Source organism: Platalea leucorodia, assembly GCF_965183815.1.
Source record: "Platalea leucorodia genome assembly, chromosome: 2".
NCBI classification, from domain to species: domain Eukaryota; kingdom Metazoa; phylum Chordata; class Aves; order Pelecaniformes; family Threskiornithidae; genus Platalea; species Platalea leucorodia.
The window spans coordinates 78368110-78393088 of record NC_138824.1 but is presented as its reverse complement, the minus strand read 5'-3'; the positions used below and the strand labels follow the sequence as shown (position 1 = coordinate 78393088).

The 24979-nt window shown below is 37.3% G+C and overlaps 1 protein-coding gene across 1 annotated transcript in view; it reads left to right on the top strand.

Annotated features, from left to right (window-relative positions):
* PUDP (pseudouridine 5'-phosphatase) overlaps window positions 1-13846 on the top strand; it is a 72289-nt gene extending 58443 nt beyond the window's left edge. The window contains exon 4 of the mRNA XM_082337269.1: window positions 13500-13846. Coding sequence (XP_082193395.1) covers window positions 13500-13676 — 177 coding nt within the window. The 3' untranslated portion in view covers window positions 13677-13846. The remainder of the gene's footprint in view (window positions 1-13499) is intronic.
* Window positions 13847-24979: the final 11133 nt, after the last annotated feature.

Here is a 24979-nt window from a genome sequence, read left to right as displayed (position 1 = left end):
TGCAGTCTGGTTTCCCCAGGGAATCCTCATATTCTGTCTGGGAGCTGAAGCTTCCAAGTTATCAGCAAAATGCTGCTCATAGCACTCAGCTGCCTGTCAATTTATCCAGAGTCTTGGCAATACCTGTGGCAGCGTCTATTTCTGAACTGATTGTGTTGCAGTATTAGAGGTAGTTGCTTTCAGGTCATGTGTTGTGATGGTTAGAGCTATATAAAATCACTGTTTGCGGTATGCCATGGTAGTCTTACTAATATATAAATACACAAAATTTCATTTTAAAAAGAAGAAAAGAGGGATGGTGTGTGCTTAGGCAGAGACGATTTAGGTTTTTTTCCCAAAATAAGTGTTATAAGCATGTTAACTCTCATCAAGTGCTTGTTTTTAAGTTGAGTGCAACCATTTGTAGAGAAGGCAGTTTGCCTTTGACTTAACTGTGAAGAAATGTGTCTATATCAGTATTGGGGTGACTGAGACACTTCCTAATGGAGTGGTTTATATTCTCATCATAGGTTCTCTAATGGTTACTTAGCAATATGTTTTGTCTGTATTTTTTGCACATTTGTCATTCAAACCTTTAAATTTAGAAGTTTCATTACAGTGCCATCTGTCTCTGCACCAATGAGTGTGGCTGCACACTTTTGAACACAAAAGAAAAGATTGATTTCATACTCTCAGAAACAAAGATAATTATGATGGCTGGTGGACACCAAGTTGACCACGAGCCAGCAATATGCCATTGCAGCAAAGGTGGCTGATGATAAGGAGTGTTGCCAGGAGGTTGAGGGAGGTGATCCTGCCCCTCTCCTCAGCACTGGTGAGGCCATACCTGGAGTACTGTGTCCAGTTTTGGGCTTCCTAGTACAATGGAGGCATTCCTAGGCATATGGAGCTAGTGGAGGGAGTCCAGCAAAGGGCCACAGAGATGATTAAGGGACTGGAGCATCTCTTGTATGAGGAGAGGCTGAGCAAGCTGGGACTGTTTAGCTTGGAGAAGAGAAGGCTCAGAGGGGATCTTATTAATGTATGTAAATACTTGAAGGGAGGATGCAAAGAGGATGGAGCCAGGCTCTTTTCAGTGGTGTCCAGTGACAGGACCAGAAGCAGTGGACACAAACTGAAACACAGGAGGTTCCCTCTGAACACCAGGAAACACTTTTTTACCATGAGGGTGACCAAGCAGTGGCACAGGTTGCCCAGAGAGGTGGTGGAGTATCCCTTCTTCGAGATACTCAAACACTGTCTGGACATGGTCCTGGGCAACTGGCTGTAGGTGTCCGTGCTTGAACAGGGGTGTGGACAAGGAGACCTCCAGAGGTCCCTTCCAACATGAGTCATCCTGGGATCCTGTGATTCTGTGAGTACATATGAGATTTATGTAGCATTTGCTTATTTTCTGTGTGAGTGTGTATGTATATTATGTGTAGGCATCTGTAATCCATAACATAGGAGCACAGTAACATGGCAGCAAACTTTAGAGTAACAATTCCAACAGTCACAGAGAACATGTTGAGTTTAAATGGGAATTAACTCTCATCCCTTTTCCAAAGACTCACTCAAACTGTTGAAGGTCAGCAAATGCAAGATACTTCAGATCAGTGGATTTGTTAAGTGTATGGTGATTCTTACTTTTACTATAAAATCATTATTGTGTTGGATGAGCAAGTAGTTTTCACTTAAGCATATGGCCTGTTGCAGTGTTTTGAGGACTTTGCCCATGAGAGGTCAATTTACAGGCAGATAGGTGGTAGTTTTCCTTTTAAATTAGTCTGCCATCTGTCAGCTTTATACCCCGTTGACATCTGGACATTATTTCTGATTGAAATATACAGATGAGAGGTTTTTTAAATAAAAATGATATTAAGAAAAAGCTGATGAGAACCCAAACAATGATAAACTTGTTTCTTTGAAGAACTGAGTACCCGAAAGAAGTTACTCATGGCAGAAGTTGTGTGACAAGCACAGTTAGTAGTTGCTGATACTATGGCTGGTATTCCCAAACTAACGTGAATGTTAAGCCAGTGTCATGGCTATGTTAGTTACTAATCTAATATACATTAAACTGAATAAGCCTTAGGCCACAGAGAAAGAGACTGTCTGTATAGACACCATATATACACCATGTATTTATACACATGCATACATATACAGAGTTAAATTAGCATGTTTTTCTGGTTTTGTTCATTGTTTACTCTGAAACATTCACTTACATCTTACACCCCTTAGTTCTTTCACTGAAAATGACCTGTTATTCTGCCTGTAAGCATGCTTGAGTCAAAATAAGAACTGATAGCCTTTGACTGAGGTGACTAGTAGCATTCTTTTATCTGGTAGAGCTGGTCTAATAGAAAAATAGGCACAGCTTGATAACTGTGGGTCATCAATGCATTTTAAAAAAAGGTGTTTCCGTGCAGTATTTTAAATAGCTAGATGATATTATTAGGGGAATTTTGACAGAAGTGTTTCGAAATACATTGCAACAGGAGATTAAGACTTAAATAACTTTCTACATGTGAATTCCTTTAAAGAGTGTATTAATTTTCATATTTATAGAAATATTTGAACTTGGAGTTTACAGTGGAAAGAAATTTTTTTAGAGGAGTAGTCTGTTTATTGATTGATTCACATAAAACTTCTTGATATTCACTGTCTTTCCATCCTACAGTTTTCATAGCTTGAAACACCTGGATGATTTTTGCTTCCATAAAATAAAAAAAACAGGTGATAAAAACAAGATAGAGATTAATGTGAAAGAGATTACTTCTCTACTGAACTGTTAAAAAAATAATTTTGGCTTTTTTTTTTAACTTTCCTCTTATTCTTAATACATTTTTTTACCAGTAATAATTGTATTGATCTAGTAGCTCTTGCTGTGCACTTCAAGTTAATGCTTCATTCAGGGTTAGGAGAGTGGTCTCCATTGAATTAATTATTTTTCATAATAAATAGTTCAAAAGGGATATATCATACATAGTATATGCAGAAATACGGTGTTTATTATTAATTATGTTACTTTTGGTGGTAGATTTCATGTTTTTTAGAAATACTGTATTGAGCACACAGAAGTACTTTCTCAGGTAGAGGAAACGTGAGAAATTTTGAGTTCTCAGCTCTGTTTGCCTGCACAGTCAAAGGAGCTTTGCCAACTAAGAGGCTGAGAAATCATCTTTTGAAATCATGAGGGCAGTTACTTAAATAGATCTGATTATCAATGTAATGAGGCATTTCATTTCAGATGTGATTTTTTAGATTGATATGGCAAAATAAATTTTGGAATTATGACATTCATAACCGTAATCCCGTGCCCACAGTTGAGCTTGTGTTGAAAGCGCAGGTTCTGCAAAACTTTGCACAGCCATTTTGTGGTTTTACACATAAAGTCTGCTTTAGGCAAATGCAAGGCATGCCAGGAATAAGACTGTAGTTTGAAGGGATGAACCCCTCTATGGTTTAAACACTGCCCAAAAAGGAGGATTGATATTCCTCTTCAGTCTTCCTGTTCACTCCCAGCTGTTACGTGGTTGTTGTCCAGATTATGAGCCTAATACGAGAATAGTTTCTGTTAGGGTATAGACTTGATCCACAGAAGGGCACACAGACACAACACCCATCATTAGGAGACAGATGGAAGCATACACTGGTTAACAGGAGATTAAAGAAAGAGAAGGAAGAGGCAGCCTTTCATTGGCAGCAAACCATTAGTTTGGCTCAGCTACTTTTGAAACTGCCTCTTAGGAACAGGTTAGGAGCCTGATTAGGAGAAAATTGTTTAATTTGGTCACTTTTGCTTTTGTCTAAAACATGTACATGGAATTTAATCTAATGGCATATGATGGAAATACATTAAATTGAAGTATATGTTATCCTTGCATAGATGTAACAGACTAATTTTATAACAGTTACTGTTAATGCTATTGCTATTTTACAAGTTCATATTTTAGTGGAAATAGTATTTTGAATATCAATGAGTTCAAAAGAAAACATTGAAGTAATTTTGTCTTAGCAAACATCCCCTGAAATGACCCAAGAGTCAAACCTTTGTACTATTGTGTTTCAAAATCTGAAACTTTACAGGCTTGTATCTCTTTATGATGTTAATTTATTTCTTTTTTCAAAATAGTATGTTTATTTCAGCTTCTAATGCTGATTGTCTTAAGTTTATTCCTCTTCTTTGGCTCTTCCATTTCTTGAACCCTCTTATGAGGTGTGACTCTCTCCAAGATATTACATTTTTAAAATATTTTAGGAGTTGTTCTTGGTTTTGGTTTGTGCTGGAGTAAAACCAGCTTTTAATTTCCTGCTTTCATTCTCTTGGTTTTTGTGAAGCCGGTACTATTAAGTTATTCTTCCAAGCAATGTCATAAAAAATGGTTTATTTTTTTTCTTTTAAAAGTTACAAAAGCCAATTTCCAACAGAAGGTCTTTAAGAATCAGTTTGGGTGTTTACCCAAATTCAAAAAATTCAGAGTTAATATTTTTTCCAACTTAGCTTTGTACTTTGTTGTCCACCTTCCTCTTAGAAAATCTGTATTGAGAAGAAAGCATTGCCATTTTTAATGCAAGTATTTGTTTCCTGTGGTTGAAATATATAGAAAATTATAATTAGAATTTTGTTAGTGTTTTGTTTGTTTTACTTCAAGGTGCTAGTTTGTGGCTTTGTGCTTGGAGTTTTATGCTATTAATCTTAAATATTCTCTAAAAAATAACTTTCAGCTGTTTGAAGTTTGAAAGAAAACCACTTTTCTTCCCGATCATGAAGAGTTAAAGTGTAACACAGCTACATCTCACCAAGTCACTCCAGACCCATGACACTGTGTCGTGTACTGTTCAATGAGAAGCTTGTACTGAATAGAAAAAAAAGACCTTTTCCATGACTTTTTTTCACTCCCAATGAAAACCTGTTTAAAGGTGAATGCTCTTCTTACCCTTTCTTTCTTTACTGGAGAAATTAGTAAATGACTTTATGTCTGAAGCATATGTGGGTTGTTATTTACGCTTCTGTCAAAAATTATACAATAATTAAGATTATGTTTAGATCAGATTACCTTCGGCTGGGGCTGCACGGCTAGAAGGCGCGTCCCCTGGGTGGTGGATAGGGGATCCCTCTCTGGTGGGTGCACCGGATAAAATTGAAGAAGGTGCCGCGAACCAACGCAGCCTAAGGGAAGGCCACCCTGACAGAAAAACCACTGGCCCTCCAAGTCATGGGGGTTGGGCAGGAGGCCAACTACCTCCTCCCGGAAAAAAAAAAAAAAAAAAAAGTTGCAGAAACAACGAGCATCAACTCGGAGATGGAGAAAATCAGTAATGAAGTGAGGAGGAGGAGATGGAACTGGATCGGTCATGTCTTGAGGAAAAAACCAACAGAAGACTGCGCTGTGGCCCTTGGACTCCAGAGCACGCAGCCGCAGACCGATCGAAGTGGAAGAACGATGTTCGCGCCTTGTGTGCCTCCTGGCACTGAGAGAATTCAGATCAGATTAGATCAGATTAAGGTACATTTCAGTATGCAGGCTGGTCTCTCTGTGCGGGAAAGTAACACTGGTCAAGGAGGCGTTATAGAACAAAAAGAAACTACTGACAAAAAATTATGTTGCTTGAAAAAACTTGATTGATCCATGAGAAACAGCTGCCTTCTGCAGCACCTGCTGAGTTGGTTATAGGCAAGTGATGGTGTCCAGTTACACAAAACAGGCTGGGTACCTGCCATCATCAGCCTGCTGTGCTGCACCTGCGACTTTGTAGACATTCCCTGTGGCAAAAAGGTCATTGCATTTATCAGGAAATACTTTTGATACCTACTTCCAGTTTCAGTTTGAGACTTAGAATTTGGATTCATCAAAACAGCTCCTCCTTTGGATGTACCAGGTTCATCTCTCTGATGTGTTTGCTCATGAGATGGGGCCAGCCTCTTCTCCAAGGTGCAGAGTGATCATGCAGTAGGCAACGGGCACAAGCTGGAACACCAGAAACTCATGCTAGATGCTCAGAAAACCATTTTCACCATAGGGGTGGTGAAATATGGGAACAGGTTGCCCAGGACATATGTGGAATCTTCATCCTTGAAGACACTCAAAGCTCACCTGATCAAGACCCTGAGCAGCCTGCTCTGGCTGGATGTGCGTTGAGTAGCAGTGTTTCTAAATGGCCTCCAGGGATCCCTTCCAGTGTAAATTATCCTATGGTTCTGAGCTCTGCATGCAAGGTGTAGTTACTTGAATGTGTTGTGTTATTACATGTCAAGAAAGTCAGTGGTTTTAGTAAAGGTACTTCTGTGTGGAAGGGAAGGCAGCACAAATTAACTGTTTCATTGCACAGAATTCCTTTTTAGGCCACTTTTAGAGATAAGTGGCATAAAAAACCAGCATGTTATGCAGTATGAGTAGCCTCAGTAGAGAGCATCTTGAGTATTTGCCTTGTGTTCTCCATAAAGAACAATACTCTTCTATGGCTAATCCAAGCTGCAGTTGATTGAGTTAGATTGCTGCTGCCAGGATAATTGGACACTGTTTCAGAAACGCCTGGGAATTTCTTGAGGCCTGTAACACGAGTTGCCATACAAAGTTCCCAGTGTGCTGTCCTCTAAACACACAGTCCTCTGTGAAAAGAGTGCTCCAGCCATCCGGAATGATCAGAGTAACCCCACATGTAAATGTGACCTTCTCCCAGCTTCACAGAGCCGCTGTGTCTGGGTCCGACTGTCACTCACAGAAGCACTTTCTTTCACTTGATTGAGTCTTGAAAACAAGTAAGAAATTTGAAATTTCTCCTCCTTTTTCCCCATCCAAACCTTTTTACTCCTTCTGGCGCACCTTAACATAACATCCTGTGAACTTCTTTGTGAGCCAGTAGCTGCCGGTGTGGGCTGAAATGTAAAGTGGCATTTATGAAAGAGCTGGAAATGCAGTGATCTAATTATGTGTAGATGTAACACACTTCCTTTTTTTTCATTTTTTTAAATTATGCGAATGATTTTTGTTTTTATTGTATAAGTCTTGTGGTAAATAATTTGATTCTTGTACTGGTCTGCAACGTACTCCTAGTACCGAGTTAATGAAAATCTGAATTAAAAAGCACATGTGCGTATAATTTCCAAACAGTTCTTAATATGAATCATTGAATCATAAAGAATTGTGGCTGGTAGTTAGTATTCTGGGTACTCTGATGCTTAAATCATTTGATTATAAGTTTCCAGCTTGTTTGTTCATTTGTTATAGCATTTAAAAACATCTTGACTTACTCGTCATTTTTCTTAATGGAACTAAGTTGTGGGGCTGGAAGCTGTATGACTTTCTTAAACAGCATGTTTAATATGATTCTGTTATCCCTGGCTAGTCAAATTGGCATATGTCCTTAAAATAAAATGAAGTGTAATTCATTATTGCTACTGAGACTTTTCCTGAATATTTTTGGAAAGAGTGTAAGTCCAAAGATTAGGGGAGAAATGTTAATCAAGTTATTTCATTATTGTTTTTCGTTAACTCTTCAGAGAGTTAACACAGTGGGAGGCCAAAATTGCAAATACTGTAGCTGCTTAAAATGCATTTATTCAATAATGCTTAAGTAACTCTGGTGGTAAATGGGTCACCCAGAAATACATTTTCCCGTTGTTCCTAGATACTTTGTATATCAAAGCGTAGGAAAAAAGAAAACACAAGTTACCTAAAAAATAGCGCAGCATCTGTGTTATGACATGTTAGTGAAGTTGTTGGTGTTTCCTTTCTCTTTTTGTGAATTTCCACGTCCACAGCATCTTTTCAGCATCTCAACGTTTTGTAAGGGATGTAGATGGGTCTGTGTTGTATTCTGAATTATATTATGGTTCTTGAAAATTCCTAGGTCACTCACACTAGTAACACAGTTGGTCAGTAGTGGAATTATTTTGAAAATCTGAAAAAAATTGAGTCAGCAAGGAAAAAGAGATATATGTTGTTGAACAAAACAAAAAACATGATTGGAGTAGTAGTATCTTTCAGACTGATAATTTGTTTCTTAGATACTACTTAGTTTTGAATTATGAGCACAGAGTATGAGCTAGTTTTTCACAATGAGGAAAGTAGAAATACTTTTGGAACTGAACAGTCAACAAGTTACCTGTAGAAATGAAAGGCCTGACCGCTTTCTGGTTCGCAGAGATGAAAAATGTCATTCTGAAATCGTGAGCTGGCTCTCCTTCGTGGTTTTCTTCCTGCAGCCTGTTTTGCGGCTCACTTTGATGTCCATTGAAATCAATGGGGATTTTTTTAGTGATATGATGGAATTTGAATTAGTCCATAAATGCTTATAGAAGACTGTGTTGTGCATGTATACATAAATTAATGTATAAGGTTGCCAAATGTTTCCAGAGTGCAAATTCTACGAATAACACGTCACACATTTGACCAGTTGATTTGATCATGAAGGAGAAAAATCAATGATAAATAAAGAAATTATAGAAGTATAATATGCAATCCATAAGAAGACCCAAACAAAATATGTCGCATTCTGATACCAAATGTTTCTGTGTCATTTGAGGACACAAGATACAATAATCTTCTACTGTCTCTTCTCACCAAGCACAGAAGGAGACTGGTCCTGTTCAGAAGCAGGAGAATGAACATAGGGATAACCTCTCTGAGGTCTTACCAGCCCCTTTTGAAACTGTGATTTGAAACCTCAAAATTCCACTGTTTTCCCTTTTTGCTTTCATTCAGCAGGAGGGAAGAATAAAATTAATTATTATTCTTTATTTTTCAACCATTTTTGTCCCCAGAATGCCTTTTGATTATTTTTTTTTTAAAGTCAGAGTACATACATGCAGTGGTTTTCAAATGGGGTTTTATGCATGGTGGGAAAGTCATTCTGTCAGTAGTTCCTCAGAAGGCAGAGTAGTTTTAACTTAATTCTGTGTAAGATGCAATAGGATTGAAGTTTTTTTTAAGTGTATTTTGCCCAGTGAAAGACTGAGCCATGTTGGCTTTGGTTTGAACAGACCACAAGATAAATGTTACAGTAGTAACAGAAAAAAAATGAAAACTGAAGTTTAATATTTTCTTATTAATTCCATAGTAGCTGTTTCCCATGGAGCATATGGGGAATACAATATAAAAATAATAATATATTAAACATATATATTTATATTATTATATTATATTATATTATATTATATTATATTATATTATATTATTCTATTTAATAGTATATTAAAAGAAAATGTTTAGGGAAGAAAAGGAAGGAGTTAACAAATACTCAGTTCCTTTTCTTCTCACTCTTTTTATCAAAGGAATGAAATACTCGATACTTGTACCAGTAAGTTTCAAAGACAAAGTGCTAAAATGTGTGGTTTAGTCCCCATGTCTGCAAATGTTTTCACTGAGATTAAGGGCCTAACCAGACCAGACCAGACCAGAACCAGCAAACAGAAGATTTTTCTAATACAATACGAAAGAATTTGAGGCTATATTTACCCATTGTAGAGATGATGAAAATTTTCTTTTCATTCTTTCTTTCTAAAACAATAGATGGTAGTGTTTAATTTGCAGACGACCTTTATGTGTATAAATTACACCATCTTTAGTCTCATCGTTCATTCTGTTTTAGAGGTGATATGGTAGTGTCATATGTGATCAAGGATATTTGTTCGATAAGCACTCCCTGTGCATATATATTATCTTCACAGGTTTTTCAAAATCTTAATTTCAAAACTGACTTTAATCTTTTATCCTTCCAGACTTCGTGGTTATGACTAATAGCAATAACACTGATGGATATGCTTGTTAGTTGCATAAATATTCCATCCAGGCATTTATAGTATATAGGTTGGAGAGGGCCTGCTATACATACGAAGGGCCTAACTAACGCTCTTTTCTTATATTCTTAAATTTCATGTAGGAAGGTGAGGTAATGAGGTGCTGCAGTGATTTTATTATTCCTTCCTTTGATTAAGTGATTAATTTTTTTTTCTAGATTCATAGAGTGAAATATAAATTAGTATGCTTTACTACTTTACTTTTTTAAGCATCTAGTTCATTCCAAAGTGAAAACTGTCCTATATTAGTATGACCTTTTGAGAGATCTCATAGCAGTAGTATTGATCAATGACACAAGTTTTAGAAATAATGCAGAGAAGCAGCCAGAATCTCAGCTGAAGTCTGTATAAATCTCATCTGTCTCTCTCAGTTGGAGTGATGCTGGTGTTGCAATACTTATGCAAAATGGGGAAGAACTTGGCTGCTTTCATATCTCTAAACTTAGTATGTGGGTGGGCCAGGACAGTGAACAGTTTATAATATCTCTGTGCAGCAAAGTTAATAAATCCATTTTGTATGTGAACTTCTCTAAACCTTTCATCGTCCATTAAGAACGTTGCTGTGTTGTTGACAATAAGTGTCAGTAGCAAGAAAGACTGGAGGAAGACCTAGCATACTTATTTCCTGTAACATTAAAGCCACTGTAATTATGGGTCATTTGCCTGGCTTCTTTGGTAATTAAGACTTTTAATTGCTTCTAGTTCCAGGGAATTAGTTAAGCTTTTCATTATGCATATTGCCTTCCATAATCAGTGGATCCTCTCATACAGTAAGCTTAGTGACATCATGGAAGTCAATTAGGTCTTTCAAGGCAGAGCAGTGAAGTACATTTCTTTGTATGACCTGGATTAGAAAAGGTTTCTGAAAGGCCTTGATAATGCTGTTCTGTGCAACATTTAAGCTTACTCTTCAAAAGGCAAAGCCTGTCAGGGTTTCATTTACTGTCCTCAGATTCCTCAGAGTGCTTAGGGTCATAAACTTAGGTATTGTTAAGAACAAAACCTATAGGCAGAACCCCACTTCTGTTCTAATAGCAATTGTTCCAAACTTTGCAGGATCAGCTGGTTACATATTTGTAGTTAGTAATAGTGACAATGATCAACATTTGAAAATACTGCATTGTTCAAACTGGAGTTCAGTGACTGTATAAAGGAAATGAGCACAAAAGAGATTGGTGGGATTCTGTTGGCTCACTAAAAATCATTAATTAAGTTTTATTTTATCACATGAAAGGTAGAAAGCACCTCTTTCTCTTGGCAGACTCTGAGTGGTTGCTGACATGTTGACAGGCAAGAATCAATATTTTAAAAAGAAAGGAAAGCAGAAAGAAAGGGTTAATTACCTCTTCCTCTTCTACAGTCTCTGATACAGATGGGTATAGACAATGCAGACATTTAATTCATGAAGTTCAACAAGGCCAAGTGCAACATCCTGCAAAAGGGTCAGGGCAACGCCAAACACAAATACAGGCTGGGGGGAGAATGGATTGAGAGCAGCCCTGTGGAAAAGGACTTAGAGGTATGGGTGGATGAGAAGCTCAACGTGACCTGGCAATGTGCACTTGCAGCCCAGAAAGCCAACCATATCCTGAGCTGCATCAAAAGAAGCATGGCCAGCAGGTCGAGGGAAGTGATTCTGCCCCTCTACTCCACTCTGGTGAGACCTCACCTGGAGTACTGCGTTCAGCTCTGGGGCCCCCAACATAAGAAGGACATGGACCTGTTGGAGCGAGTCCAGAGGAGGGCCACGAAGATGACCAGAGGGCTGAAGCACCTCCCCTGTGAGGACAGGCTGAGAGAGCTGGGGTTGTTCAGCCTGGAGAAGAGAAGGCTCTGGGGAGACCTTATAGCAGCCTTCTAGTACCTGAAGGGGGCCTACAAGAAAGCTGGAGAGGGACTTTTAACAAAGGCACGTAGTAATAGGACAAGGGGTAATGGCTTTAAGCTGAAAGAGGTAGATTTAGATGAGATATAAGGAAGAAATTCTTCACTATGAGGGTGGTGAGGCACTGGAACAGGTTGCCCAGAGAAGTTGTGGACGCCTCCTCCCTGGAAGTGTTTGAGGCCAGACTGGATGGGGCTTTGAGCAACCTGGTCTAGTGGAAGGTGTCCCTGACTATGGCAGGGGGGTTGGAACTAGATGATCTTTGAAGGTCCCTTCCAGTCCAAACCATTCTATGATTTTATGATTCTACATCTTGCAAAAATGTTTTCTTTGAACATAGTAAAGTTTTTGCAGGTTGCAACTTGGTTCTCTTAGAGCACAGCCAGAACAGATGAACTTTGTGCATGCTTAATCTTCCCTGGTAAAACAGTTGTGTGTTACGAGAGCCTAAAAGATGCAGTATGCTGTTGTACGTTCTCCTGGTGTGTCATATCTGGATTCAGTCAAAAGTTAAACTAGGTTTAGCAAATCATTACTCTTACCCGTTCGGTATTAGTTGCCACAGTGTATTGTACTGTGAAGAAAAGGATAAGAAAATCCATCCTGGGTATATAGGAAGGGATTTGGTAGATTGATAATGACTGTAGAGAAGGGCTTAATGCATGACAGAGAAATTTGTGATAAGGGAGAGTTGTACTGTCTGAAGGGTGTGAGGAAAATTGCAGTAGCCATCCCAACATCTGTGTTGAATTACCGAAATTACTGGTGGCAGTAATTTTGGTATTAGTAGTAGTAGCTAATAATATTGTTAATAATAATAATAACTAATAATATTGTTAAGAAATGCAGTCTGAATTGCAGAAGTGTTAGAAACCACTTGTCAGCATAGGTCAGAATTTTTCTTATGGTTGGATGCCAAAGGTTGCTTTGGATTGTTCATGACCAAAAATTCAAACTCAAGACTGGATAATGTCAGGAAATAGATGCTTCGTTATATATATTCTGGAATGAACTCCAGAAGCATTATCTTTTATTATATAAAAGTTCATACTAGATAATTTGTTATATATTTATGTTATATACTCATTATTCAATATTCTGATGTTAAATTACAAAATTCACGTAAATAATGTATTGATTATTTTTAACAACTTTGCTTCCAAACTGTGATCTTCAATGATTGTGACTATTGTAAGACATGGAACTTTTACCTGACTAAACTGTCTCTTCTCTAAACATAACTATCCAACATAATTGCTGATTTTCTTTCTCACTATTGCTTTGGAAGAATTAAGCAAATAGAGCATGAATTCGACAGCACTCTTCTGACAAGTGCATTCTGTCTTACTCTCCACCCATCCAAAGTCCTAATATTGACCTAGGTAGTGTAGTCTTCCCCCTCTTGCATATGTAGGAAATGCCACACCTGTAGGTGAAAGCACTGTTTTTACCATTTTGCAGGTTGTAAAGTTGGTCTTGAAGAGTTAAAATTGCCTGCTTATAAAGGTATTTAAGCACTTGCTTAACTTTACTTTAAGCTTGTGCTTAAACCCATCCCTATAAAACAAATCACTTAGGAACATCTGGATAACCAGTTGCTGGGATTTAAGTATGTGTGTTGATGGTTTTTTGAATTGAAATTAATTTAATGTTAATTACCATGCAGATGTTCGAACTCAGAGGTTCTAATTAGGGGTGTCTAATCCAGGAATTGAATTTAGCTTTCCTACTAAGTTTTATGCAGGATCATTCTTTCTTTTAAAATAAAAGATTAAAAGTTCATAGTAACATTATTATTTATTTTTTTCCCCTCACCTCCTTGTTTCTCAGTGTCTTGTGTTTGAAGATTCACCACTTGGAGTCAAAGGAGCCCTGGCAGCAGGAATGCAAGTGGTTATGATTCCAGATGAAAAATTAAATCCAGATCTTAAAAAGGAGGCAACACTACTGCTGAACTCCATGGAGGATTTCAAACCAGAACTGTTTGGTTTACCAGCATATGATTAATGCCTAATGTCTACGAACATGCACTTGACTGGAGATTGGGAGAGTGGAATGAAGTTTTGTTATGGTTTTATGATTGATTTGCATCTTTTTCTCTCTTCCTCAAAACCAGAGCACAAAAATCCTGTTAGCAACAAGTCTTCCACACAGTACCTTTGAAAGTTGACTGGAATGTTTATGATTTGTCCTCGTGATAAATGCTAAATTAAAGCAGCGTTTCATCTTGTGAAGTGAATCCAGCCTTGTTCTCTACACATCATAATGTTTTCTGGGAATATTATGAAACTATTTAGACAATTTATTGTAACTGCATTGGAAGCTTCTTGTTCTGTTTCCACTTGAATGACTTACTGTTTAGATCTTAACCAGAAATCTGTTCTAGATTGGCTTTTATCCCATTACATTGTTTTTGATACAGTTATCACTGTCAACATGTTTGTCCATTTCTTCATCCTGTATTTGCCCATCTATTCCTCTTTCTATCGTGTTGTCATTTTTTTTTTGCAGTTATTTGTGGGGGTTTTGTTGTACTTCCTGTGTTGTCTTATTTTGTTCTCTTCTTGGGCATTGAGACAACTTCCGGAGGTCCCTTGCAACCTCCATTATTCTGTAATTCCGTCATTATCTTTTTTTGGCATGGTGATCACCTGCTAGGAGCTATACAAGGTTATGTGATCCTACAATTTAACCAAAATGCTTTGCATCTTCCTTCTTTCATTTCCTTATATTCTTCTCATTTTCCATGTTGCCATGTAGCTTTCCCTTTCATTCTCGTGAAATGAATCCATCCTGTCTGTCTCCCTGCTTCAATTCTGATAAAGTTATAACCTTAACTCCTTCGTATCCAAATAGTTTTCTGTAGGCCATCCTTACTTTTCCATTCTTACCTCTTTCTTGAGCCCTTTTTTTTGCCAAGTTCCCTACAGAGAGTTTTGCTATCTATTTTTAAAATAAAGAAATTGTAGTTTTGGTTTATTTAAATACTTAAAATTTATTTTCCTGGCTACCATAATTTCCACAAAATCTTTCTGTTGTCATCTATCCGTCTTACTTCTGTCTGTTTCTAGCATCTCATCAGGACAGGGGTAAGGGTCTCTTTAGAAAATGCTAGACATGTAGACAGGTTTTGGTGGAATCCACAAGTACATGTATAGCATGGTGAAAGCAATGTCTTTTGCTTTCTCTAAAGAAAGCTATATTATGTAGGGTTTATGACTTTTATAAAATGAATGATTGTAATCAGCATTTAAAAAACTAAATTTCTAATTGAATGTCCATGAGGTACCCCAAAATCTTGGTAAAATATCAAACGCCATAAAGACAAGGAGCGTGAAATATGTCAAATATGAGAATTATGAGAAGACTTCTCTGACCTCATTTTTTTTAATATCATCTTTTTATCTGTGATCTTCCTCACAAAAATCTTTTCTAGGCATTTCTGGTGTTTAACTGTTTTAGCTTTAAGATTTTTTCGTCAGGAAGAAAAATTAATGAATCATAGACCCTTCAGTATTCAGAGTGAGTTTCCTTACATTTTTTTCCTCCTGGATTTAAAAAAACCCCAAACTTTTACGTCTTTTATGTAGACTGTTATTCTTTTCTGTTACTGTAGTCTGTTTATACCTCAAAAAAATAAGAAAATTTTATTCCATATGGTCAGTCAAATATGAGCTAGATGGTCCAGAAGTTTTTAGTACATATAGTATAATGGTTTGCAGTTAAATGCTTTTTAGCTAAGGATCTGGAAGCATTTTTTTGAAAAAAGGATAAATATTGTTTCAGTGTAGGTATTTTGCATATTATGTTATTTCTTTAGGCCCATGGATATTGCAGTCATTAGTGTTTGTACAGTGACAACAACCCATCCCATCCAATATGAATTCCATTTCTCATCTTTCCAGACAAGATAACAGAAATATTGCTGTATAATTCCTCCTTTGACTTATGTTACATAACACAAAGTGTTATTGTAGAGCAATAATTCTGAGCTCTCAAGTGTAAAACAGGTGTGTGTGAGGATCCCCTTCTTTCATAATTACTGAGTTCCAACAGGGAAGCTACTAGGTAGAACAAGCTTTAATAAGCTGTAATTAGTAACTTTTTCAAAGTTTTGCATCTATTTATTTAACTGGTGAGTTTTACAAAAAATAAAAATGAAGCATGTCTCATTTGCAGTTTACTTTGAAGGAACTGTCATCAAAGTCTTGAATTTTCTTTTTAAAGATGTAGAAACATTAATAAATATATCACTGACAAAATCAGAATTACTTTATCATGACCACCATGATGAGATCAGCATATCCTGCAATTCTAATTTAATAGCCTTATCTTTTTCTGAGAATTCATAGTCAGAAAACGATTACTCTTAACTCAACAGTAAATCCATACAGTTATTCTTCCATGCATTTAGTATCCCACCTGACAGTTGTCAGTGGGATTATTGCCCCAAACTGAAATCGGTGAACCTAAGCCATATGGTATAACTTTCCCCTCTTTTTAGGAAAATTCCCTTCCATGTACTTTATTGCTTGCTATTGGCCAACTTCCTGTTCCTGTGCTGAACCATTTGACTGTTATTAAAGTAAGTACCAGTGCTGTCGTTAGCTTTTCTCTTAACTGAATGAGAAATCGAAAGAGTACACAAAATTAAGTTCTTCATCTGTAGCAATCTTAAAAATCCTGTCATCTCCATCTCAGCAAGCAGACTTCAATCCCAACAAATACTTAAGTGCATGCTTAATTCATTTTTATTATGCATAGAAAGTAAGCACCAGCTTAATTTGGCTCAATAGAGAACGTGTGCTTCAGGCATATCCTGAGAAGAATTCCAGCCTCCACAAAATGAAGGCAAAACTTCATGACCAAGTTTTTACCATGGGAATGTAGGGTAAGTGCAGCAAGATGGAACTAAATTCAGCCATGAAAATATATTAAAAAAAAAAAAAAAACAAAAAAAACAAACCAAAACAAAAAAGGCAAGTTAGTGAGGTATAAAGTGTACTGGAACTTAACTTAAATTCCTTTCTGCCTCACAAGTGAATTAGGTTTTACATTTTATTGGAACTCCAATGGAATTAATCTTGGTAGCATTTCCAGGTTGCAAAGATATACATAAACAGGAGTTTCATCAAATATATTAAGGTGAAAATTCATTACATTGGAACAGGATTAATTTTAAAATGCAGTCTGACTCCTGTGAAGCTTGGCATTTGCCTTCTACAAATAAAGATCAGAAAAAGCTGAGATGTTTGTTCCTCATTTGGATTAGATGTCTTTCTAAAGAATGCTATAGTTAAACCATAGAAACCTCTGCCTAGAATCAAGCTCATGGTGCATATATTCCAAAAAATGTCTTCATCAGAAGCCAAACTAGATAAAATAAGAAAAATTGCAAGAAACTTCATAGTAAGAAGAAATAAAATTATTTTCCACTGCATTAAAATCATCCATATCTTTAATAATTAGAGAATGAAGCTTGAATTTTTCTGCTTTATTACTACCTCTAGATAATGGTTATCCATACAGAAATCCACTTTTTTTTTATATATCTTGATAAATTTAGACACCAAAAGCACTAGCTAGGCACTGAATACCACAATTCCATGGGCCATATGAAAAATTTATTTGTTTCTAATATTTTAATATTAGAATAACATGAAACAAAAAATAAATTAAAAAACAAGAAAAAACAAAAAATAGAAACCTTTTTTCCCTAATTAATTTGTTTCCATTTATTTGTTTTTAATTTACTACTTGGTAACTTCACTGAACTTACTGTGTTTTGACATTGAGAGGGTAGAACTGTTTTTTTGCCAAATTAGTGGAAATAAATGGAAAAACTGGAGTGGGGGAAAAGAAGCCCTCTCAGAACGCTTCTCTGTCCCAAGAGAAACATGACTATCATCAACACTTTATGTTAACCTCCCCTTTGGCTGACACTTCACAAATTGTGGGTCTAATTGCCTTATTAAAGTGGAGAACAGAAGGAGGACAAGAACTCGGGCCCATACCAAAACTTCCAAGAGCTGAGGATCCTGTCCCGCTGAGTGTGCCAATGGCTGTGTCTGCACCAGGTAGCTCAGTGCAACAAAAAAAGTAGATTTTAGAGGGCAGGGGGTAGCATAAGAAAGGTTGTTGGTCTCTTCTGTTCTTCAGCCCTTTAACCTACGGGCTCTAAGCCATCATATTCAGAATGTTAGGAGTTGGCTCGCTCTCGTGATTAAAACAAGCCTCAGCAGGGAGAAAGCATTTCAGCTCTCACCCCTCTCTTTGCAGCTCTTTCCCCAGAATATCTGCAATGTGAAACTGGAACATGAAGCAAAATATTAACAAGATCATTGTCAATATCCAAGGTTCCTTTGATTCAAAAAATAGAAGAGAGTTCATTATTTAATGGAGAAAAACAAAATGGTAGAAGAAAGGAGCTGGAGACAAGGAAGCAACCCATGGTATAAACCATCTAGAACCAAACACTCCAGTGAAATGAAGGAAAAGAAAACAGAAGAGTCAAGTCTTCCACTTGCCCTTAGCAAAAATGTAAAACCAGTAATTATGGAGGGAAAATCTTTGCACTAACAGGAGCAAAACCCAGGTCAAAAACATATTCAAAGACATTGTGCTATGAGGCACTGATATTTATAAAGATAAGAGTCAACCTTCTGAAACACGTTCCTTAAAACCAAGGTCCAAAGAAAATGAAGCAGTTGGAATCCAGAATCAAAGATGATGTGTAAATTGCCTTTGATGAGCATTAGAGCACAAATAAATGTAGAAAATATATCAGTAGATACCTCAGTTCAGATGCTGGTAAGACTGTGAAATCGTTTCAGTTTTGACTTCAAAATTTTTCCTTTGTTGAACAACTACAAAATGGAAGAGTATGTCATCAGCTTGAAGACAACTGAAAGAAACAGCATTTTTCTCCATCATCTTTAGTTCAAACTGCATATTGATGGAGTAAATTCTTCATTTCTTTGAAGTCAACACCACCCCTATGGCAACTAGAGCAATTTGCTTATAGAAGGGAATATTTGAAATGGACTTTTAACTATCTTTCATCCGTGATATCATGGTGACTTTAAAAAAACGTATTGTGGTGGTGTCATTTACTCCTCATTTCACAAAGAAAGAGCAATAACACCATGTAGCCAGCAACTTCTCCTCATGTAGAGAACTTTGGAAGTTGAAGAACAGAGGTTTAATTAAGTTCCCGTAGATTTGAAAAAGCAGTTTCCACTGTATCATCTGGATGTCTTGCTATTAATGTAATTGATTACTACTACCTGCATACCTAAGGTGTGGGCAATGTGTCTAATAGTAACAGTATCCAATCCAAATCACTGTATGACTGCAGGTAGAACTGCTAACTTACTTACACTCAAATGTGATAAAATCAAAGAATTAGGAACTTCAAACTAGAGGTTCATTGTCCAGGTCATCCTCCTACTTTCTGTGCACGGGAAGTGTTTAGTAGCGGATCACAACAGATCTACAGCTGATAGTCAGGAAAACACACTTACCACAGGCTCCTCATACAAAGATGCACCTTGTTTTGGGAAGAATGTAAATATGATAGTTCCACAAAACAATTTTATTCCTAATTACTTTTTCCAAAGGCAGGGTAGAAACATGCGGGGGCAAGAGGAAGACGTACACAGATCAACTGTTCTGAGCTTCCTTTGATTCTCCCAGAGGAGGTGCCTGAGACCAAGAAAAGGAGAGGAGTTCTAGCTGTTAACCAAAGTATTGCTTTGGCATAACAAATTCAGATAGATACACAAATTTTATCTCTGCTTTCACAGTTTTCTCTATTGCATATGAACTTTAGAGGTAAACAAAAATATGTGAAATGCAGTTAGGCTTCAGTTGCAGAAAATTCTCTGTATACATTGCCAGAAATGCAAACAAGCATCTCTGTGACATACCAGTGCAACCGCTGTTCTCAGTGGTTGCCCCAGCTGCAGTTTTTCATGCTCTTTAGTTAGTGAGCTGAGACACTCAGCACCTCAAGCACTGAACTGTGGTAGGTAAGCTCAAGAAAGAGAAGGTAAGTGCTACACTGGGGGGAAAGAAAAAAAGGAAATAAAGGAATGTTTTCCCTTTTCAGAAAATGCTGAAAATCATTCAACAGTGTTGTACCTTGTGAAATGTCTTTTTGCTGTAGCAGAATGTAATTTCAACAAGGCTCAGTGCGGGGTCCTGCACTTGGATCACAACAACCCCATGCAACACTACAGGCTTGGGGAGGAGTGGCTGGAGAGCTGCCTGGCGGAAAAGGACCTGGGGGTGTTGGTTGACAGCCGCCTGAACATGAGCCAGCAGTGTGCTCAGGTTGCCAAGAGGGCCAATGGCATCCTGGCCTGTATCAGGAATAGTGTGGCCAGCAGGATGAGGGAGGTGATAGTGCCCCTGTACTCGGCACTGGTGAGGCTGCACCTCGAGTAGTGTGTTCAGTTTTGGGTCCCTCACTACAAGAAGGACATCGAGGTGCTGGAGCATGTCCAGAGAAGGGCAACAAAGGTGGTGAAGGGTCTGGAGCACAAGTCTTATGAGGAGTGGCTGAGGGAGCTGGGGTTGTTTAGTCTGAAGAAGAGAGGCTGAGGGGAGACCTCATTGCTCTCTACAACTACCTGAAAGGAGGTTGTAGTGAGGTGGGGGTCGGTCTCTTCTCCCTAGTAACAAGGGATAGGACGAGAGGAAACGGCCTCAAGCTGCGCCAGGGGAAGTTTAGGTTGGATATTAGGAAAACTTTCTTCACTGAAAGAGTAGTTAGGCATTGGAACAGGCTGCCCAGGGAAGTGGTTGAGTCTCCATCCCTGGAGGTATTTAAAAGACGGGTAGACGTGGTGCTTGAAGACATGGTTTAGTGGTGGACTTGGCAGTGATTGATAGGTTAACGGTTGGACTCAATGATCTTAAGGGTCTTTTCCAACCTTAATGATTCTATGATGCTATGATTCAGCAAACAGTAGTTTTATCACATACGAATATTTCACATATTTAACCTGCTGCAGAATATCCATAGAGACATGGATGTCATAAGCCAGTTTTAAGTAGGGAGAGTGCAGTTTTCATCGCAATACCAAAAAAGAGGGAGGAATGGGGTACACAAGATGGGGAAAACCAAGCGTTAATCTTTGCTAAAATACCGTCTTGATTTAAAAATTGTGAAGGCTGTGCAAACTGTATCGAATCATTTTATTACTGTGTCTTCATTGCTTGGATATGATCCAGAAGTGCTATATTTTACCTGAAAAACTGGAAAGCTGATTAAGTCAAAATGGATTTCCTGGTGGCCTATGACTGCAGCCTTGTAAACTTATTGATTATGGCCCTCAACATTGTTCTTATTGATGGCTGCATCTGAAACATAAAACCCATAGCGTTCACTTTCTTCAGACCAAACACATTAGGAAAGTGACTTAATGTTTTTCAGTGCAATATGAGGCAGGAAAACATGGTGGATTTTTTTCCCCTCTCTAAAGCAAATCTTACTGTAAGGAAATTTATTAATCATATGATTTCATCCTGTTATATTTCCTTAGCCTGTTATATAGCTCTGGTTAGTAATGACTTTATCAAAGTTACAGAGCACATAATGTAACTGAAATTTGTGTCTGGAAATGAATTTATTTGTCCAGAGTGCACAGAACACATTCCATGGCTATCGTATCAAATTATTGTTATTTTTTTGTGGGTATGGTTGAAGGAAGGTAGTTTATGAAATTTTTATATGGGTCATGGGTCCTTTCAGCTCTGATTTTCTAGTAAAGACTCAAGTGTATTAGGAACAGCTTGTGAACCTCTTCTGATACAAAGGACTTTTTGACATCTGGATGAAAGGAGCTGGTGCACAGTTGTCATCTGCACTTCTTAAAACCATTGCTGTATCTGATATGAAATTAATGCTCCTTATAAACTCAGCAGACAGTGCTTTATCTTTAGTGAAGTTCACACCTGTGTGAAATTTTATTGAAGGGAAGTGAACAGCCAAATCAAGCTCTACATAGGAAGGGAGGAAGGGAGAAAGGAAAAGCAAGCAGCAGAACACCACCCTGCCCACTGAGTTGTCTCCAAGCCTTCTCAGTTAAGTGAATCATCAGTTTGGACGTGGAAGACATTTATGATTATGAGATCTTCTCCTTCCAAGCTGAGACTCCATGGGCTTTAAAAATACAGGATATTTCTCAATGACGTTTATTTAGATTACCAACATTTCCCAGGATATGGAAGCAAACCCTTATCACCATAAATTCTGCTTTAAAGAGAGAGACTGTTTAAGGGACTAAACACTTACTATGAGCACCCCACAGGGAGGTTTACATTCCCTTTTCCAGTGATACTGAACCAGATGTAGACTACCTAGTCTGATGTTTAGCAAATAACAGCACCTAACATGAAGCAGCCTTCTTTTCAGAGCAAGCTAACTGCATTAATATTTACCTCACTTGTGGTCTAAGATTTACAGCTACCTCTACCTCTGTACTTCTATGGTAGTATCAGTACCCAGTCTAGCTATTCTGTAGATAATCTGGACATGTATTATATCAGCTTCTAACTGCTGTAATGACCACACGAAAGATTGCACATTTAGGAGAGTATATCTGTGAGTGGTTACGTACTGAGTATCTGAGATATCCTCTCACAAACGTGACCAGGACCATCCATCGGGAACTATCTTAGTTATTTGTTATAGTCTGTTTATGATTTTTATGCAAATCCCTGCATTCTTAGTTCAATAATTTACAAACCTTTCTGCTTACACCCTTCCTTCCATTAAGCTGTCTGAAGTTCCTACCACAGTATTGGCCTTGTTGGTTGTTATTAAGACATCTTTTTCACAAGAGTAGTAGTTTTTTGGTTTGGTTTTTTTGGTTGGTTTTTTGGTTGATTTTTGGTTTTTGTTTTTTTTTTTATAAGACCTAAGTAACTGCAGAACAAAGTAGTCACTTCAGAGAAGTGCCAGTAAAATGTATTTTCTCAGACATACTGTTTCTAAGCCCCTATTAGGGGCAATTGAACATTAGAGACTAGACAAACCTCTTAACTCCAGGAGGGCTGGGTTTTACTGGAAGACTTCCAACACTGCTTTGCATTCTATAGCTAAATGTCCAATCCACTTTGTGCTGTGACGCTAGGCAAACTTCATCAACACTTAACTGATGTAAATTAACATGTGTAGAATTGTTCATACAATTCTATAGAAAATTTAAAAACAATACTGCAGACTATGATTTATGACAAATCATGATACTGTCTTCCTACCTGGTTCAGTGGTAGTGATAAGACTAAAAGGGTGCCACACACATTTCTTGTTTGACTGTGATGGTTAGAATGAAAGAAGAATATTTCTCGTGAGAGGTACAGGTAATTGCAGCTCATAAAATCCCCTGTTAAATGGGCTATACATCACACAAGTATATGCAGGCAATTTCCTTTTAGCCCATCTCCCTCTCTCCCCTGTTACCTTCTTCTTCCCCTCCCCCTGCCACATATAAACATTTGGGTTTAGCATGTGCTAAAAGTTAAATGAAAGGATTAAAATACGTTTTAAATTCCTAACGGTAGATCAATACTTTTGACATGATTGAACACTATGGCTCATATGAAATCAGTCTTTGAAGGTAAGAAGTTTTCAACATATATGTGGCTCTAATATTAGTGATTAAATGCCATCTTCCCTTCCGGACTCCACAGCTGAGGTGTCATTCTTGGTATGGTATTTTTCAATTCTGTCAGGTTTACATCAAAAGTATTAAGATAAATGCTCTCTTCAAATGTATGGATGTTCATCTGGGTAAATATCCTACCTGTCTTGATAATTAAAAAAAAACCCTTCAACTATTCTTGCCAAATTATGCTTATTTTTTTTAATATTTGAGGTTTGTACCTGTATAAGAAGTAAAAATTTATTGTTCTTATCTGTTTTATTTAGTAACTCATCTCTTTGTAAGTAAAATGTCCAAAGAAATATCTGATAAAATTTTAGACAATCCATTCAAAACTAAAGATTCCAAGAATTCCAAGTAACCACAGTTGTTTGCACTTATACATTAGACAGAGACCTTGTCTTTGATATCAGATTCTGACCTAAAATGTACACAGGGAAAACATAAGCCCTTTCAAATGTGAAAAGGGAAAAAGTGTGTTCTACTAATTAAATGAAAAACAACCTGAGATTTATTTGTCAAAAGGTAAAATTTGTCACCTCATCAAGGGGTCTTTTGGGGAAACACTACCTAGATCTTTGTTTTACAGTGAATCTCATCCTCAGATTTCTTGGTTTACAACCCAACATGCTGGCACAGTTATCCCTAGTGATCTGAACACAAATCAGGTTTGATGTTGAAGATTAAAACTAATGCACTGGGACTCCTTCCTGGAAATACAAAGCCAACCCATTCCGTGGGCCACACTTGCCAAGTGCAGTCAGGGTGAATAACTGGACTATCATATGCTAGAAGATCTTCTACGTGATGAAATAGCTGTCATTAGTCATGTTCTCCGAAAGGAAAGACAGGAAAAAGGTATCAACAACTATGAGCAAAATGTGCGTACACCTTCAGTGTACAGAGCTCCTTGCACCAGAAAAGCAGAACTGTCTCTGTATCCAAAATGCTTGAAGTAAGAATTGTCACCATTATTGAGTTATACCCCTTTCTAAAGCCCAAAGCATAGCTGTGTACTCTTCGATTATAGTTCACTAATGATAGCAGAATACTTTTCCCGTCTTGTACTCGCAGGTTTTTTTTGAAGTGCATGTAAACTAGTTGAGTTATTCAACTCCTTTAGTTGTCTGATTGCACAGCTGATTATAGATGTAAACAATCAGCAGGCATGAGCTTTGCAGATGCAGTTAATCACAAAACACACACAAAAAAATATAATTCTACATCATAAAAGTTAAAAACTTGTAAGCCAGAATGCAAACAGGGATTTGAAATATTGGGAAAATATTAGTGATGCATTTGGATTTTTTAACAGAAAATTTGCTTTAATATTATTATATAATATTTTAAGTAAACAGTTTGTAATTATTTTTTATAAGACCATTGCTGTCAGGAATATTATAACTGCACAACTTAATCACCATTGAAAGGAAAATGTCAAATTTACCCAAATGATGTATTTTACCCAGTTTCCAAAGAACTTAATTTTTTAATTATAGCTGTAAATTTTACAAAGACAAACTTCTTATTAAGATTAAAAACTAATATAAAATAAAGTAAAATCTGTAATAGCAAACAAAAAATGGCTCCTAAATCTAGAATACACATAAATCCCTAGCTGTCCATTCTCTTTACGAA